This window comes from Trichosurus vulpecula, chromosome 8, assembly GCF_011100635.1.
Source record: "Trichosurus vulpecula isolate mTriVul1 chromosome 8, mTriVul1.pri, whole genome shotgun sequence".
In the NCBI taxonomy this organism is placed as follows: Eukaryota; Metazoa; Chordata; class Mammalia; order Diprotodontia; family Phalangeridae; genus Trichosurus; species Trichosurus vulpecula.
This window is the reverse complement of record NC_050580.1, coordinates 88,896,916-88,914,691: the sequence shown is the minus strand read 5'-3', so window position 1 is coordinate 88,914,691 and position 17,776 is coordinate 88,896,916. Positions and strand designations below refer to the sequence as shown.

Genomic DNA, 17,776 nt, shown 5'->3' with positions numbered 1-17,776 from the left:
CTATAGTTTAGAGATTCCACTCCACATGTACTTAATTTACATGAATTTAGCTATATATGTGTGTAAGGGAGAAATAACTATTCAAAATTTACAATTTTATCTACCTGGTGAACCTATGCTTCAGACTAGACATGAGATGGAGATATTAATTGATTCTTCCTTCATTCTCAGATCCCCAATTGCCTCTCACAGAGTAAACATGTCCCTCTGTTGTGTGATTCAAGAATCTCTTCATCATGCCCTCAGACAGTGGATTCATTCAACTTCAATTAATGGATTTAATTAAAAAGACCACCTTAGCAGGACTTCCAAGATTTCCTGGTCATCAGAAAGGTCCCTAATGTGTTCACCTTAACTTCCCTGTATCATTTTTTTAGCCTCAAAATGAAGCAGGAAGAAGAAATCCTTGTGTGGCAGTGTCATCACTCTCTGATATGATGAATTCCACTTATGTGTGAAGCACTTTCAAAACTGTAATTTCTCTAAATCATGAATTTTCCTTCCAGCAAAGTGTTTACCCATTTGGTTTTTTTTCCTTCTATTTGAATAGAAGTCCTCGTTCCTGCCACTCTCCCGATCAGTCAATATCCTGACCAGGAGGATTGAAATTTAAAATTCCCATTCAACTTTTTTGATAGAAACTATCTTAGATCAGTCAATCAATCAATAAGCATTTATTAAGTACCTACTCTATGCCAGGCATTGTGCTGAGTGATAGAGATAAAAATATAAAAGAGGCAAAAGATAGTTCCTGCTCTCAAGGACCTCACAGTCTAATCAGGGAGACAACATGTAAACAAATACATACAAGCAAACTAAATCCAGGATAAATAGGAAATAATTAAGAGAGGGAAGGCACTGGAATAAAGAAGGGCTGGGGAAGATTCATTTTCTCTGGATGTGGGCTCCCTTCTTTTACAGAGACTCTACCTCTTTCCAGCTACATTTCCTTAAAGGTACAGTACTATATATTACGTCATGGACAAGTCAAAGGATTTTCAAAGGTAATTTTCATTAACCATGACTTGTTGCTTCACATGTTGACTTTAGAATCTAAAATGCAACTGCACTATATGCTATGTCTATAACATTTACCTAAACTATCAGTGGACTAACACTTTTTAAAATCAAAAGACATTAATCTGGAATAACCTGTTTCTGATGGCTCTCAGTGATTATTTACTTTACTATCTAAAAACTCACAAACATTCCTTTTGACAGTGAATTCTAGAATTTTTCCAAGAATAAAAACCTAGCTCAATGGCCCACTTTCTTCCCATTTTTAAAAAATGGGACACTTTCCATTCTCTACTTTTGCAGAACCTTTCCTGTCCTCTACTATCAGTATAAGATCACTGACAGCCCCATGTAGCAATTACATCTTTTAGCCATTTCAGAACTCTGGGATGAATTCAACAAGGGTAAACAGATCTCTTACAAACCTCTTCATTTGTCTAGGATTTCAAAGCTCTCAACGATGCTTGTCCTTTCCTTCTCAATAAGATCATTATCCTTAGTAGAGAATTCTTTCAGGGCCTGCTCTTTAGTAAGGAATAATAAATGATTATGGGGCATGCCCATTTCATAAGCTAATTTCTTCTAATAAAGTCCCTTAATCAGGCAAAAGAATGTTAAAGCTGGAAGGGGCCTCAGAGATTATTTTCGATTTTTAGTCTTAAGGCAGTATTTTACATTTTTCCTACTTAACCTGAAGAGGAAACTGAAGTATGAAGCAGGAAAGAGGCTTGCCTAAGGGCCTGCAGCTCTTCAAGATTCCTTTCTCCAGGCCAGGGTACATTTCTGGTCCCCTCTTCTGGACCTCTGTATTCTTCCTCCTGCTCTCTCCTCTTTTGTATGACACTTAGATTTTGTGTGATTGAGCAGAAAATAAAACTCACATCTCTTGACCCCGAATCCAACAATTTTACACTATGCTACATTTTGCCCCCTGAAAAAGTATGGAAGAAAGAATGCTTGATTTGAAATTAAGGAATTTAGTTTCAAATTTCATGCCTACTACTTTCTAGCTGTGTTACCTAAAATCACTTAACTTTGGACCATTTGTGGCCTTGTGCCTCAGTTCCCTCATCTGTAAAATAATGAGTAAGATTAGATAATCTCTAGGGTCTTGTCCAGCTTTAACATTCTCTCATGCCATAGGAAGTGCCATAATGAATCCGAAATGATGAGAATGATTCTGTAACTTTTTAGAATTGATCCTATTTACAATTAATTTTGTCCTATTACTGCCTGAGTCACGTTTCTTTGTCTCGGAACCTAATTCAGAAATTCAGCTGGACTGTGAGGAGTTAAGTTTAGAAGTCCAGTTCTCCTGCTAACCACCATTCTATCCCTGCCTCAAAGAATTCTGTTACGCTTGAGGGATGTGAGTGAGCACCAGACAGTCTGGCCTAGTATCTTTATACCACCAAGCTATCCTTCAAGGATGTCTGGTTTGCCATCCAAAGAAGTCTGGTCCACTAGCTCTAACTTTGCAGGTAGATTCAAACAATGAACATTTCTTAGTCACAAAAGGGAAGGAGGGGGCTGTTGCTAGCCCCTCATTCCCAATTTTCAAATTATCATATAGTTCTCCATGCCGCAGCTCTGTAACCATTCATGATGTCAAGCTCTTTTCACCAATCATAACCTATTCTTCACCTGTGAAATCCTATTCTTTGTTCTGTGTTCCTCCAAAACAAGAGAGCCAACCCTTCATTTAGGGTCTTAGCTTTGCCAAGGAAGCTGAGATTTTATTTATTGATAAATTCTCACTTTACTAATAAATTGATCATGCTTGGAACTTTGTGCCTCAGTCTATCTTTACTTTAACTGTTATAAAGCAATGGTGATGACAGAGGAGAAAAGGGGAAGCAATTTTGACCTTTAGGTACATCACAGGCAGCCAGGTGCCACAGTGGATAAAGTGCTAGGCCTGGAATCAGGTCAAATATGACCTCAGACACTTGCTAGCTGATGACCTTGGGCAAGTCACTTAACCTCTGCCTCAGTTTCTTCATCTGTAAAATTAGGACAGTAACAGTACCTACCTCCCAGAGTTGTTCTGAGGATCAAATTAGATAATATTTGTAAAGTGCTTAGCACAGCACCCCATACATATCAGGTGCTTAATAAATGAATGTTCCATTCCCTTATACAGCTTCCTGATCTGCTGTTCCCCCCAAAAGACTAACCTTCAAATCTAGAATCTGAAAGAAGAAATCAAGAGACTCAGATTGGAAGTGTGGCTCTACCACCAAATGATTATGCGAACCTGGGCAAACCCTCATTCAGGAGGAAGGCACTGAACTAGCTGGCTTCTAAAGCCCCTTCCTCTGCTAACATTCTACTTCTCCTTTTCCCATTCAGCCTTGAATGCTACCCCTATCACCTCAACTTCAGATCATCAGGCCCACATTTCAAGTAATAACCTGGCCTGCTGAGCTCCAGAAACAACTTCTGATCCTTCTGAAATAAGTGACTCAGAGGAAAAAGTGGTTACGCTCCCTCCCTCATATCTCCACAGTGCTGAAACCCTCCATGTGCAAATGTGTGGGGGGGGGGTGGGTGGGTGTGTGGGTGTGTCCATGTGCATGGGCATTAGGGGGTATGGAGAGGCATGAGTATCAAAGGAAGAAAACACTTTGACAGCCACAGGCAACATATAACCCTGAGCACATCTGTGGTTTTGTCACACTATCCCATTGCCTGGGTTGTATAGAAATGTCAAGCAGAGAATAATCAAAGTAAAGCATACTTGGCATGATCCTCAAGGATTGTGAATACAGAGTGGGTATAAAAGGCTTGGATAGCTCAGTGCAGTTCAATGACAACATTAGGAAGCCTCTTCACTCTTACCCTTCTCACTCTGGCATGTCTGGCAGAAAAGGACTTGGGGGAACCTAAAAGTATGAAGAAGCAGTAACAACACTCCCATGCCTCCCATTTGTGATACGCTAGACATCTTCTAAAACATCTCCACATATCCCCTTCCTACTTGACACTTGGACATTTTTTTTAAATGGAAGCTGTTATCTCCATTTATGTCAAAAGAATTGTTTTGTAGAGATATAAACTACCTCCCTGTCTATTGCTGAAACGTTCATTAAGTGGCATGAAGGGTTGGTTGCCCTTAAGAATTTGTGACTGCTTAGGCTTATTTTTAAAGATGGAACCATGAAGGAGGAGGAGAAGGATGTAAATCGATTGCACTGGCTGTTAAAGCCTCTCTTGGAGATTCTGGAAAAGTGAAGATGGTTTGCTTGATAACATACCCACCAAAAATAGGCTTCTGAATTCAGAACAGAGCGTGCAGTTCATCCCTCAGTTGAGCAGAAAAATACCTGTGCTTGGGAGAAAATGACTTTGGGCTGAATTTATGAGTTGTGAAAAATTCTGATTTGGCATCTCATTATTGATTCACCTGTTGCTCTAATGGCTATGAATTTGTGTTACCTAATTTTTGTATTGCTTTTTCCCCCCAGAAAAACTTTTGGACCCAGATCCTTATTCTTTATCCTTAAACTTGGTAGGTATTTTTCCGAGTTTTCTCCAAGGTCTTTAGGTACAGCAGTAGCATGGAGAAGATGTTGGATTAGGAGTCAGGACATTTGGGTTCTAGTTCCTGCTCTGACTCTACTGTGTTTTATGACCTGAGAAAAGACACTTAATAACCCCTAGCTTTGGTTTCATATCCTGTGTAATGGAGGGATTGAAGGAGGAAATCTCCAAAAATACTCCTAGCTCCAAATTCAATTAAATAACTTTTATTAAGGGAAATACAGCTCAGTAAGACTTGATTTCAGGAAGAATGTCAAATTTAGCCTTTCAACTCTGACACCATAATTAATGTTCTCTTGCCATTGTGTGCTTATCTCTGACCTAGATCATTGGAAATGAATGAATGAGAAAAAATTTATTATTTTCTTACTGTATGCTGAGCACTGAACTAATTCCTGGAGACACAAATATAAATAAGCACGATAGTCCCTACCCTTCTAGTACCTTATACTCTTTAATATATATATGTATATATATATGCATATATATATATATGTACGAACACATTTGAAAGAACAAAATTTGGAGGGTGGGGCCAGGGGTATGGCAGAGGGTGGTGTGACTTAGAGATAGCCAGGAAAGTGGTATTGTGGGACTTGGACCAGGGTAACAGGGGGTAAAGCCTTCTTAATCAAAGCCCCTGTTCCAGGCTGAACAGACCCAACCAATACTCATGGGAGGAAGAAGTGGATGCCAGAATGCAAGTGGCATGTCTTAGAAAAGGCTGTAAAGTTCTCATCTTTCAGTACAGATGCCTAATACAAAAGTCATTTCAGCTTCATCACAAAATTAATAAAACCTTATATGTTCTATGCATCATTCTATAGTCTTTGCAGTTACTATGATTATCATTTTTATAAGTATTGTCTATAGATTAAGAATCTATACCCATCCTATTACATGGGGCCATCTTGAATGTTATCCTCTGGGGAGCAGAGACTTATTCTGAAGTGCCCCACATGCACTTGGCACATGAATTAAGTGCTGATTTACAGTAAAGTATTAAAGACTATGTCCATAGTGCTTTGCATAGGGTGACACAAATTAATACAGTTACAAGAATACAGCACGAACTCAACAAATATTCAGAAAAGAAATAATTGACAAAAAACCCTAACAACAAATACTAATTGAGAGAAATTATTATTAAGTAATTAATTGTTAATATTGGGAAGATCCAGGACTTTTTCCCTTCCGCATTTGAAGATTAGGTCAAAACTTGGCTCTCAGAAGGGCAGAACAGATAATGAGATGAAATTTTAGGATTGTTACTGGAGAACCTTACAAAGAATTTAATCTAAAGTGAATTTCAGCCCACTGTGTTCCAGTTGGGCAGGTTTCAGCAGAGGGGTAGATCCTTTGTCTAAATTGCCTGAGACTAGGGGTGGTCTGGAAGCAAGAGTGATCAGAATCATATGCCCCAGCCCCTCACTGGAATAGACCCACCTCTCATTATAATATTCTTTCTTCTCATTAATTGCTACCCAATCAGAATTGATTGCCACCATCAGGAACACTCACTCTTCCAAGAGCACATAAACATTGAGTGGGTTCCATGAGGGATCTTTGGCATTTAAGAGTTCTACTGACTCCTTTTATTGATTATCTGCTAGCATAATTAATAAAATGACTAATTACCCAGAAACTATGTCTCTCAAACTTTTTATACATCACATAATTTCCCATTTTTGTTTTATAGAAAGTAAAATATTGTGGGGGCACATTTTTAATTCTTATGGTTCTTATGGTCCAAACTATCCTGAAAGCTATCCTTACCTCCTGAACTGCATCTGAGAGATAGAAGTGGCTAAAAACTCCAGGATCAGTTTGATCATTGACGACCAGCACTAAGTAAAACCCTGGTCATCTGGTAATATCATCACCCCTCAATAACCCGATATTCATCAGCTTGAGCTGCAGTCTGACCATTCAGGTATTGAGGCTGATAACTGTATTAGTATCTATCCCACCTCTCCAGCATGATGTTTTTCCCCCAGTGCTCTGCTTAAATTCAGGTACAACAGAATCATTCATAGATGTATTTAATACACACAAATCCAATTATATGCGTTCAGCAAAAGCTGAAACAGAGGGGAAAAAACACAGAGATAAAGAGAGAGAATGAGAGAGAGAGGGAAGAGAAATAGAGAGAGAATGCTTTAACTGCTTCAGGCAGTTACGCCGTTTTCAATGAGTAAATATTCCAGAGTAGATATGAGGTGGGAGATACAATGAGCTGTTCCTTCCACTGCTCTCAGTTCTTCCTTTTCCCCTCATTTTGTGACAATCTTACTGTACTGACTGTGCTTCTAAAGTCTCCTCATCATTACCACTGGTGTTCTATTGATTCTCCTTAGGTTAGTAGAACTAATTAAAGAGATACCTTTCCTGGTATTCCTAATCTGCTGAAAAGATCTCTGCTATGCTGGTTTTGACTTCCTTTTTTCTCTCCTGTCATGACGATACAAGAAGAAGAAATCATTATGTGATGATGTGATTGTCTAACAAAATTATACTTATGTATAAAGCACTTTTGGGGCAGCCAGGTGGCATGATAGATAGAGTGTCAGGCCCTGAAGTCAGGAAGAATCATCTTCCTGAATTCAAATCTGAAACCTACTAGCTGTATGACTCTGGACAAATTACTTAAACTGTTTGCCCCAATTTCTCATCTGTAAAATGAGCTGGAGAAGGAAATGGCAAACCGCTCCAGTATCTTTGTCAAGAAAACCTCAAATGGGGTCATGAAGAGTCTCTACTAGCCTAAGCTCATTTTACAGATGAGGAAATGGGCAACTCCTTTAACTCTGCGTACCTCAGTTTCCTCATCTGTAAAATGAGCTGGGGAAGGAAATGGCAAACCATGCCAGGATCTTTGCCAAGAAAACCCCAGATTGGGTCCCAAAGAGTAGGACACAACTTAGATGACTGCACACATAAACATAAAATACTTTAAAGGGTGTATTTCCCCTGATTAATCATCAAATTTCCTGTCAGCTAAGTCTTTTCTGGGTTTGAGTAGAAGTCCTTGTTTTTCTCTTTTTCCTAATCAATATTCTCTCCTGATCAATAGCTTAGCTGGGTGTGATAAAAATTTTAAAATTGCATTCCATTTTTTCCACAGGATCCTTCTTAGATCCATCTGCTCTCAATTTAAACTCCCTTTTTTGAAAAGGTCCTAGTCTCTTTTCAATAACAACTATTTAAAATTATAGTACTGTGTGTACCTTGTGAGGTTAGTATAACATAACCTGTTCCTACTGAAGCTGTACTGGCTTTTAGTGATTACTTTTTCCTTTCCTAAATATTCACAAGCCTTCCCGTTATCAGTAAGTTCTATAATTTTTCCAGGAATAGAAGTCAAACTCAATGGCCTGTAATTTGTAATCACCACTCTCTTCCCATTTTAAAATGGGACATTAGTCCTTTGCCACCATCACAGTGCTTCCTTCATCTCTAAAAGCTTCTAAACATCACTGTCAGCCCTACTAAGCAATCCCACCCCAAACCCTGGTATGCAGTTCACCCAAACCTAGGAACCTCAACACTGCAAGGACAAGCAGGGCATCTTTTACAAACTACTGCATTTATCAAAGGTTTCAACTCCATGTTGACAATTTTTGTCCTTTACTTCTCAATCTGAAAATAATTTTCCTTGGCAAAAAATTTCCTCAGGGTTTATTTAGTTTTGGAAACAGAATAATAAGTGAAAATGGGTCATTATCCCAACTTGATAAGTTAATTTCTACTACTGAATTCCCCCATCCAGATAAAAGAACGAATCACAAAATATTGAAGCAGGAAGGAACCTTGGAGATTCTCTTAAGTCTTAACGGAGCATTTCTGCCTTCTCTTCATTTCATAAGGCAAAAGAAGGACCTTAAGGAATAATGATAATGCTAGAGATTCCAGGTTCAGATATGAGAGCAACTAGCCTTAGGTGCACCTGAGCTTATATAGCACCTTGACCCACCCAGAAAAAAAGCAAACCGGCCTTCACTTTTTTCTCTCTCTTTCTTTTTTTATTTAGTATATTTAGTTTTCAGCATTGATTTTCACAAGAGTTGGAATTACAAATTTTCTCCCCATTTCTACCCTCCCCCCCCACTCCAAGATGGCGTATATTCTGGTTGCTCTGTTCCCCAGTCAGCCCTCCCTTCTGTCACCCCACTCCCCTCCCATCCCCTTTTCCCTTCCTTTCTTGCAGGGCAAGATAAATTTCTACGCCCCATTGCCTGTGTATCTTATTTTCTAGTTGCATGCAAAAACTTTTTTTTTGTTTTTGAACATCTGTTTTTAAAACTTTGAGTTCCAAATTCTCTTCCCTCTTCCCTTCCCACCCATCCTCCCTAAGAAGTCAAGCAACTCAACATAGACCACATGTGTATCATTATGTATAACCCTTCCACAATACTCTGTGAAAGACTCACTATATTTTGCTCCTTCCTAACCTATCCCCTTTTATTGAATTTTCTCCCTTGACCCTGTCCCCTTTCAAAAGTGTTTGCTTTTGATTACTTCCACCCCCATCTGCCCTCCCTTCTGTCATCCCCCCCTTTTTTTATCTTCTTCCTCCTTCTTTCCTGTGGGGTAAGATAACCAATTGAGTATGTATGGTATTCCCTCCTCAGGTCAAATCTGATGAGAGCAAGATTCACTCATTCCACCTCACCTGCCTTCTCTTCTCTTCCTACAGAACTGCTTTTTCTTGCCACTTTTATGTAAGATAATTTACCCCATTCTATCTCTCCCTTTCTCCCTCTCTCAATATATTCCTCTCTCATCCCTTAATTTGATTTTATTTCTTTTAGATATCTTCCCTTCATCTTCAACTCACCCTGTGCCCACTCTCTCTCTCTCTCTCTCTCTCTGTATATATATATATATACATACACACATATATACATACATACACACTCACATATACATATAAATACATAAACATATATGTATATATATGCATATTCCCTTCAGCTACCCTAATACTGAGGTCTCATGAATCATATACATCATCTATCCATGTAGGAATGTAAACAAAAAAGTTCAACTTTAGTAAGTCCCTTGCAATTTCTTTTTCTTGTTCTTTTTCTTGATTACCTTTTCATGCTTCTCTTGATTCTTGTGTTTGAAAGTCAAATTTTCTATTCAGCTCTGGTCTTTTCACTAAAAAAGCTTGAAAGTCCTCTATGTTATTGAAAATCCATATTTTGCCTTGGAGCATGATACTCGGTTTTGCTGGGTAGGTGATTCTTGGTTTTAATCCTAGCTCCATTGATCTCCGGAATATCATATTCCAAGCCCTTCAATCTCCTAATGTAGAAGCTGCTAGATCTTGGATTATCCTGATTGTGTTTCCACAATATTCAAATTGTTTCTTTCTGGCTGCTTGCAGTATTTTCTCCTTGATCTGGGAGCTCTGGAATTTGGCAACAATATTTCTAGGAGATTTCTTTTTGGGATCTATTTGAGGAGGTGATCAGTGGATTCTTTCAATTTCTATTTTTCCCTGTGGCTCTAGAATATCAGGGCAGTTCTCCTTGATAATTTCTTAAAAGATGATATCTAGGCTCTTTTTTTGATCATGGCTTTCAGGTAGTCTAATAATTTTTAAATTATCTCTCCTGGATCTATTTTCCAGGTCAGTGGTTTTTCCAATGAGATATTTCACATTGTCTTCCATTTTTTCATTCCTTTGGTTCTGTTTTATAATATCTTGATTTCTCATCAAGTCACTAGCTTCCACTTGCTCCAATCTAATTTTTAAGGTAGTATTTTCTTCAGTGGTCTTTTGGACCTCCTTTTTCATTTGGCTAATTCTGCCTTTCAAGGCATTCTTCTCCTCATTGGCTTTTTGGAGCTCTTTTGCCATTTGAGTTAGTCTATTTTTTAAGGTGTTGTTTTCTTCAGTATATTTTTCAGTATTTTTTTGGGTCTCCTTTAGCAAGTCATTGACTCGTTTTTCATGGTTTTCTTGCAACACTCTCATTTCTCTTCCCAATTTTTCCTCTACTTCTCTAACTTGCTTTTGAAAACCCTTTTTGAGCTCTTCCATGGCCTGAGACCAGTTCATGTTTTTCTTGGAGGCTTTTTTGTAGGCTCTTTGACTTTGTTGACTTCTTCTGGCTGTATGTTTTGGTCTTCTTTGTCACCAAAGAAAGAATCCAAAGTCTGAGACTGAATTTGGGTGCGTTTTCGCTGCCTGGCCATATTCCCAGCCAACAAACTTGACCCTTGAGTTTTTCAGCGGGGTATGACTGCTTGTAGAGTTAAGAGAACTATGTTCCAAGCTTGGGGGGATGCGCCAGCTCTGCCACACCAGCACTTCTCCTTCCCCAAGAACCCCCAACCCAGACTGGACTTAGATCTTCAGCAGGCTCTGCACTCCTGCTCAGATCCACCACTTAATTCCTCCCACCAGGTGGGCCTGGGGCCAGAAGCAACTGCAGCTCTAGTTCTGTAGCTGCCCCACCTCCGCTGCCCCCGGGGCGGTGGCTGAACCTCAAACTCCTTCCACTCCCGCAGCTTTTCCCACTAACCTTCTCTGTTGTCTTTGGTGTTTGTGGGCTGAGAAGTCTCGTAACTGCTGCAGCTCACTGATTCAGGGCGCTAGGGCATGCTCAGCCTGCCTCCTGGTCTGGTTGGTCCGCACTGCTGTTTCAACAATCCGGCTAGCAGCTTCTGTGGGGGTGTAAGATCCACCTACAGCCAGCACCCAGAAAGCTGCCGGCATACTGGGAAAGCACAGGTTCTTTTGATCTGCCTTAATAAGAAAAGCAAGGTGAAGGGGTTGACAAGCTTACTTTAATTCAGCATACAAATATCATTCACTTAGTTCAGGGCAAAAAACCAGCACCCTGAACTTCAGAACAAAATACAAACAAATTAGAGACATCAACAGACAGACCCAATACAATTCATAGTTACCAACATCTAGGTTCAGCCGGGGAGCTCGGAACAAGGGCTGGCCCAGAGTCACACTCGCCACCACTGCTGCAGGTAGAGCTCCAACAGAAAAGGATCTTCAAGCTGTCTTCTCTCCTCTTATGGAGTTTTTGACATCATCAAGCGTTGTCTGAATGACCAGAGCCCAGGCTCTGGTGATTGGTTCTCAAGTTGGTCCCTCCCCTTAGGACCCTGGGAGGTTCACATCCACATAGATTAGGTTGACACCCAATAGGGCATGTCTCTGGAGTTAACATCTCCCCTTAGCCAGCCCCATCTTGGGCCCCACCCCAGTCACCAATCCGCACCCACAAAGGTTCCACACCTAATAGGGCTCTGGGCCTGGGGCCCAGCACCTAGCAAGGCTCAATGAAATACACTGAGTTACTCAAAGAAAACAAAGGCCATTTTGCTTACCAACACAACCGCCCATGCTGGACTCTGCTCCGCTCCACTCCCAGCTCCGTGCAGGGTAGATCTCACCCAGAGACCATCCAGGCTGTCCTGGGTTGGAGCCCTGCTTCCCTCTGCTATTTTGTGGGTTCTGCAGTTCTAGAATTGGTTCAGAGCCATTTTTTATAGGTTTTTGGAGGGCCTCAGTGGGGAGCTCATGCCAGACTCTGGAATGCCCCAGTGAAGGCCGGGGTTTACAGTTCACAGGGTCACCCCTTCGATGAGGAGAGATTGGCCTCAGAACAAAGAAAGTGAGTTTGGGTTCAAATAGAGGATCTAGGATCTTATTACTAATTCACCTGTTGCTCCCATGGCTATAAATTTGAATCATCTAATTTTGGTATTATTTGCTTTCTAGAGAAGCTACTGGACTCAGATTCAAATCCTCCATCATTTGGTAGGTTTGGTTGGGGTTTTCCCCCCACAATCTTAGCCAGTAGTAGAATGGAGAGGATGCTGGACTGGGAGTCAGGATTGGGTTTTAGTTTCTGCTTTGCCTCTACTGGGATTTCTGATGTAAGCTGTCACTTAACAACCCTCAACTCCCTGTCCTGTGTAATGAAAGGATGGAAGGGTGGTTTCTAAAGGTGCTTTTTTTTCCAAATTCAGTGAAATGACTTTTATAAATTTGTTTATAAAGCTTGGTGGCTCGGTGGTTAGAGCACAGGGCCTAGTGTCAGGAAGACCTCAGTTCAAATGAAGCTGCAGATACTTAACTAGCTGTGTGATCCCTGGGCAAGTCACTTAACCTCTGTTTCCTCGGTTTACTTATCTGCAAGTGGGGGTAATGATAGCACTTATCTTTCAGGGTTATTATGAGGATAAAATTAAATAATATTTATAAAGCACTTAATACAGTGCCTGGCACATAGTAGATACTATATAAACATTAGCTATTTATTGTTATTATTATCATCATCATTATTATAAAGGCAAATCTAACCCAGCAAAGCTGACCTTTCATCTCTAACACTGTAGTTAATTTGCCAGTGTATTATTATCTCTCACTTAGGTCACCAGAAATTAATTATCTCATAACTAATTAACGAAAAAAAAATATTTACTAAGCACGTACTATGTACAAAGCATTTTGCTAAGTGCTGGGAATACAAATGCAAACGAGCAAAACAGTCCCCAACCCAGGAGGATCTTATATTATAAAAGTAGATGGCACAGTAGACAGAACACTGGCCCTGAGGTCAGGAAGACCCCAGCTCAAATCTGTCCTCACACACTCGCTTGTGGTGTGACTTTGGACAAGTCACTTACCCTCTGTCTGCCTCACTTTCTTTAACTTTAAAATAGAGGTAATAATGGAACTTAGCATTATTGCGATATTTGTGATATCGTGATATCTGTGAAGCACTTAGTGCAATGCCTGGCACATAACAGGTACTTTAAAATGTTTCCTTCTTTACTTCCAAAAGGGGAAGCCAATTCACATAGAAAGTAAGAGTTAGAATAGGGTGGGGGCAGCTAGGTGGCACAGTGAGTAGGGCACCAGCCCTGGAGTCAGGAGGACCTGAGTTCAAATCCTGCCTCAGACACTTGACACACGTACTAGCTGTGTGACCTTGGGCAAGTCACTTAACCCCAATTGCCCTGCTCCCCCCAGAAAAAAGTTAGAATCGGGGTGGAGGATGAAGCAGAAGGCAGCATGCCTTGGAGATAGCCAAGGGAGTGGGATGGTGGACCAGGACCTGGATTAGATAAAGTGAAGCCTCCTCACTCAGAGTGCAGATCCAGGCCAGTGTCCAGTTTGGGTAGGAAGAGGATGAGGAGACCAGAATACAGATGCTAAGTCTTATAGCTATACAGGAAGTTCTCTTTGGCATCTGATTTCTAAAGCAAAAGTCCTTTCAATGTCTTCTCAAAATGCATAAGGACATACATACATTATGCATCATCTTACTCTTTGCAGATCCTGTAATTTTTTCCATAGACATATGGACCAAGAATCTGTACCAAGTCTCTAATATGGGACCATCCTTGAGTTTTATTCTCTGGAGAACAGAGACTTATTCTGTAGCACTTACTCTGTAGGTACATGGGACACCAGCTAAGTGCCGATTCCCAATAAAACATTAAAGACCATAACTATAGGATTTTGTATATGGTGAGATATATATAATATATATGTATGTATGTATATCAAGGATACAGCAGGAACTGAAAAGATGGTCTGAGAATAAATGACTGACAGAAAAACCAACCTAACATCTCAATTTCTCACAAATAACAGTTTTTCCCTTTTTATTTTTTAGGCAAGAAAGTAATTTGTGGGGGCCACCTTGCCAATTCTAGTGGATCATTTACTAGTCCATATTATCCTGGGCACTATCCTACCCTTCTGAACTGCATCTAGGGAATAGAAGTGGCAAAAGATTCCCAAATCAGGCCGGTCTTTGATAATTTCCAGTAAGTAAAAGCCCAGCCACGTGATAGTATAATCCTTCCTCAATAACCAGATATCTGTTAGCTTGAGCTTCAGTCTGGCAATCCAAGTGCTGAGGCTAGTAGCCTCCAACTCATGGGTAAACATACAAGTCCCCTTTCTGACTTTGATGTTTCAAGATTCTGAGCTAGGCAGAAGGCCTCTTGTAACTATGAGGTTCATTACCCTCACCTCCAATCAGGTGGCATTTTTCTCATGGGTAGTCCTTGTAAGATGCTAGCAACCCGGAAATACTACTTCTTAGGTCCAGGGAATAAGGGAGAGGGACTGGGGAGGGGAAGAGGTTTATAAATCAGCCTGAAGTCAGAAGAAATGAGGGGATTTTCTCTGAGAAAGAGAAAGGAGACTCTGGATATCTACTTCATTCATAGATTAGCTGTCTAACCCATATCCAGCTGTTGCCCCTTGGAGCGATCTGCTTCTCAAGAAAGAAAAAACACATTTTCAAGATGCTTTTATAATTTGTGATCCACACATTTCAGTAGTTCTGTTTAGACGTAGTTATTGATACAATTTAACATAAGCCCTAGTCAACATTTTCCTTTTTCTGAGTAGCAATCTTACTTGAACACTTAGCTCATTACCTTGGAAAACTGTCATGACATCTCTCCCTCCTCCTGGTAAAAAGAATGACTATGGGTGAACAAGACAGACACTGTCACATATGGGCTATGTGTCAATGTGTTTTTTCTCAAATATACTTCTGTGTTTCTAAAGAGAATTCTGTTGTGGTGAAGAAAAAACAATGAAGTTCAAAAAGCATCAATAAAGCAATTTTTTTAATCAATGTTTGACAGTTTAGCATGTTCACAACTCAGATGATACATTCTAAATCTGCATTGGCCAATGCTTCACCTAATCATGGTAGAGGAGTATTCCATGCTAAGGAGAGAAGAAGAAGAAGACCTTGGAATCCAAAGATGTACTCCAATAGGCTTCCTGGGAAACTTGCGTAATCTGGAACACATTCTTCGATCAACAGGAAAACAATGTAGGTTGACAGCATTTTCAGCTCATTTCCAGACACCTTAGTAGGAAAACCCACTTTATGTAATGCTAATCCATGAAAATATGGATTGATGCAATGGATTCATTTAAAGAATGATCATTCATTCTATAAAATTATTTAATTTGAGTCATTTAAATAGCAAACGTTCAATGCCTAAAAAATAATGTAAAGCATTAATTCCTTAAAATGATATATACCCATGCTCTATGAAGAATTCTTCTAAATTTATTGCTTCTGTGAAAACAGTTGGGGAAATATTTTCAGTTAAGTCAGTGGTTTGTTGTCATTTTTCTTGTGGGATGACTTCAAGGAAATTTTTCCCATTATGTGGGAGAGAACAGTATAGGCACTGCCAAAGCATGCTGCAGGAAGCCCTGTCATTCTCTAATATTGGCATGGCTTCGAATGTAACTGGGATTAGTGGAAAAGGAAATTTTGTCAGTTTATTTTTCTGTCCCATAGAGTGGAATTTAGCAATTCCTGCAGTTATGATTACATTGAAGTTTTTGATGGCTCACTGGAGGCACCTTCATTTGGAAGATTCTGCAAAGGTCCCATCCATGCACTAACATCACAATCCAACCAAATGACAGTAGTATTTAAAACTGATGGCAGTGTCACAGATCGAGGGTTCTCTGCTTCCTATATTTCTATCTACAAAGGTAAAATGCATTCAGGTCAAATGTTTGGGATGGGGCAAATCATGCATTGCCTGTCTTCTCTTATTTATTTGGTCTGTCGTTGGTCAAATTATCCATTACTGATGATTGTACTTCTGTTTCATTTATGACTAAATTTGGAAACTGGGGAATCCCTTTCATTTCCCATGTGCAGGGTGCCCCTTCCAACACACTACATCTTCTCAGTCAAAATGGAGCAGAGGGTTAGAAATATCATGAAATAATTCACCTCCTGATATACCCTTTGGATAATAGACCCTTCCCAAACCTTCCTGGAGAAGTGTTGTCCCTGATCACTAAACATGAAAATAGATAAAAACTCAAGCAATTCAATCGTTCTCAATGTGTTTTCCAGAGGGTTCCTTGAGATTGATGAGCAATAACAACAGATGTGAAGGTCGAGTAGAGATCTACCATGACAGAAAATGAGGGATCATCTGTGATGATGATTGGGACCTAAACAATGCTTAGGTAGTTTGCAGACAACTGTGGGAGAGCTATTTCTGCCCTGGGAAATGCCTATTTTGGAGAAGGTTCAGGACCTATTGCAATAGATGGTGTACAATGTACAGGGAATGAATACCATCTGTGGGAGTGTTCCCACGGAGACTGGTTCTCCCACAATTGCAACCACTATGAAGATGCTGGTGTCATCTGCTCAGGTATCATCTTTTACCTACTGTCTTCTCCATCTCTGAATTGGAAGACTTCCCTCTAGTGAATAACATTCCCACATATTTATGAAGACCAAAAATTTGATAAAGAGAAATATAAAGTCTTATACTTGGGCTTAAAAATTAATTTCACAAATAAAAGATGGTTAAACATCAATTCAATTTTGAAAAAAAAATCTGGGAATAGTACTGGACTTCAAGCTCAATGAGAGTCCACAACATAAGAAGCAGACCAAAAAAATGGTAATACAATCTTGGACTCTATAAAGAAAGGCATAGCTTACAGGAATAAGAAGGAAATAGTCCTGCAGATTTCCACACTGGTCAGGCCACATATGGAAAATTGCATTCACTCTGAGCACACAGTTTAGTATGGACATTAACAAGTTAGCAGGGCAATCAGAATGACGGCAAACCTCCAGTTCATTTTAAATGAAGGCCAGTTGAAAGAAATGGTGGTTTTTAACCTAGAGAAGACTAACAGAGGGCATGATAGCTGTCTTCAGTATTTGAAAGACCATCATGTAGATGAGGTTAAGATTTGTTCTATTTGGCTTCACAAGGCAGAACCAGCAAAAATGGGCAGGAGTCTTTTTTTTTTCTCAGCCAAGGGAAAAGACAAAGTTTATTAGGGATTCACCATAATTGAATCTGAGCACCTTCGTGGAAGCAAGATGGAGATTATATACACAAAGATTGTAGGAGGGATTGAGGGGTGGTCTGGGGTGACTAGAGGAGGGCTGTAGGGAGGGTCTTGAGGAGGAGTCTAAGGAAGATGAGATGAGGTCAGACTCCAGGAACCAAGAGAATAGGATTAAGGGTGGGAAGTAGCAGAAGGCATGGATATTGATAGTATCAAGGGTGGGACAATAAAGGGCAAGGCTAGGTAGAGATTTGGGCCTAAAGATAATGTAAGGCTTATGGCCTTAGGGGAAGGCCAGATCTAGTTGGAAGATTCAAGGAGAGTTCAAGGGGGCTCCCAGAGACTATATTTCAGATTCAA

General features: G+C 40.0%; 1 protein-coding gene across 1 annotated transcript in view; it reads left to right on the top strand.

Moving 5' to 3' along the window:
- The window catches only part of LOC118829577 (deleted in malignant brain tumors 1 protein-like), a 185,857-nt gene that overhangs the window by 106,204 nt on the left and 61,877 nt on the right, over positions 1–17,776 (top strand). The window contains 3 exon segments of the mRNA XM_036736542.1: positions 15,882–16,081; positions 16,455–16,581; positions 16,583–16,761. Coding sequence (XP_036592437.1) covers positions 15,882–16,081; positions 16,455–16,581; positions 16,583–16,761 — 506 coding nt within the window.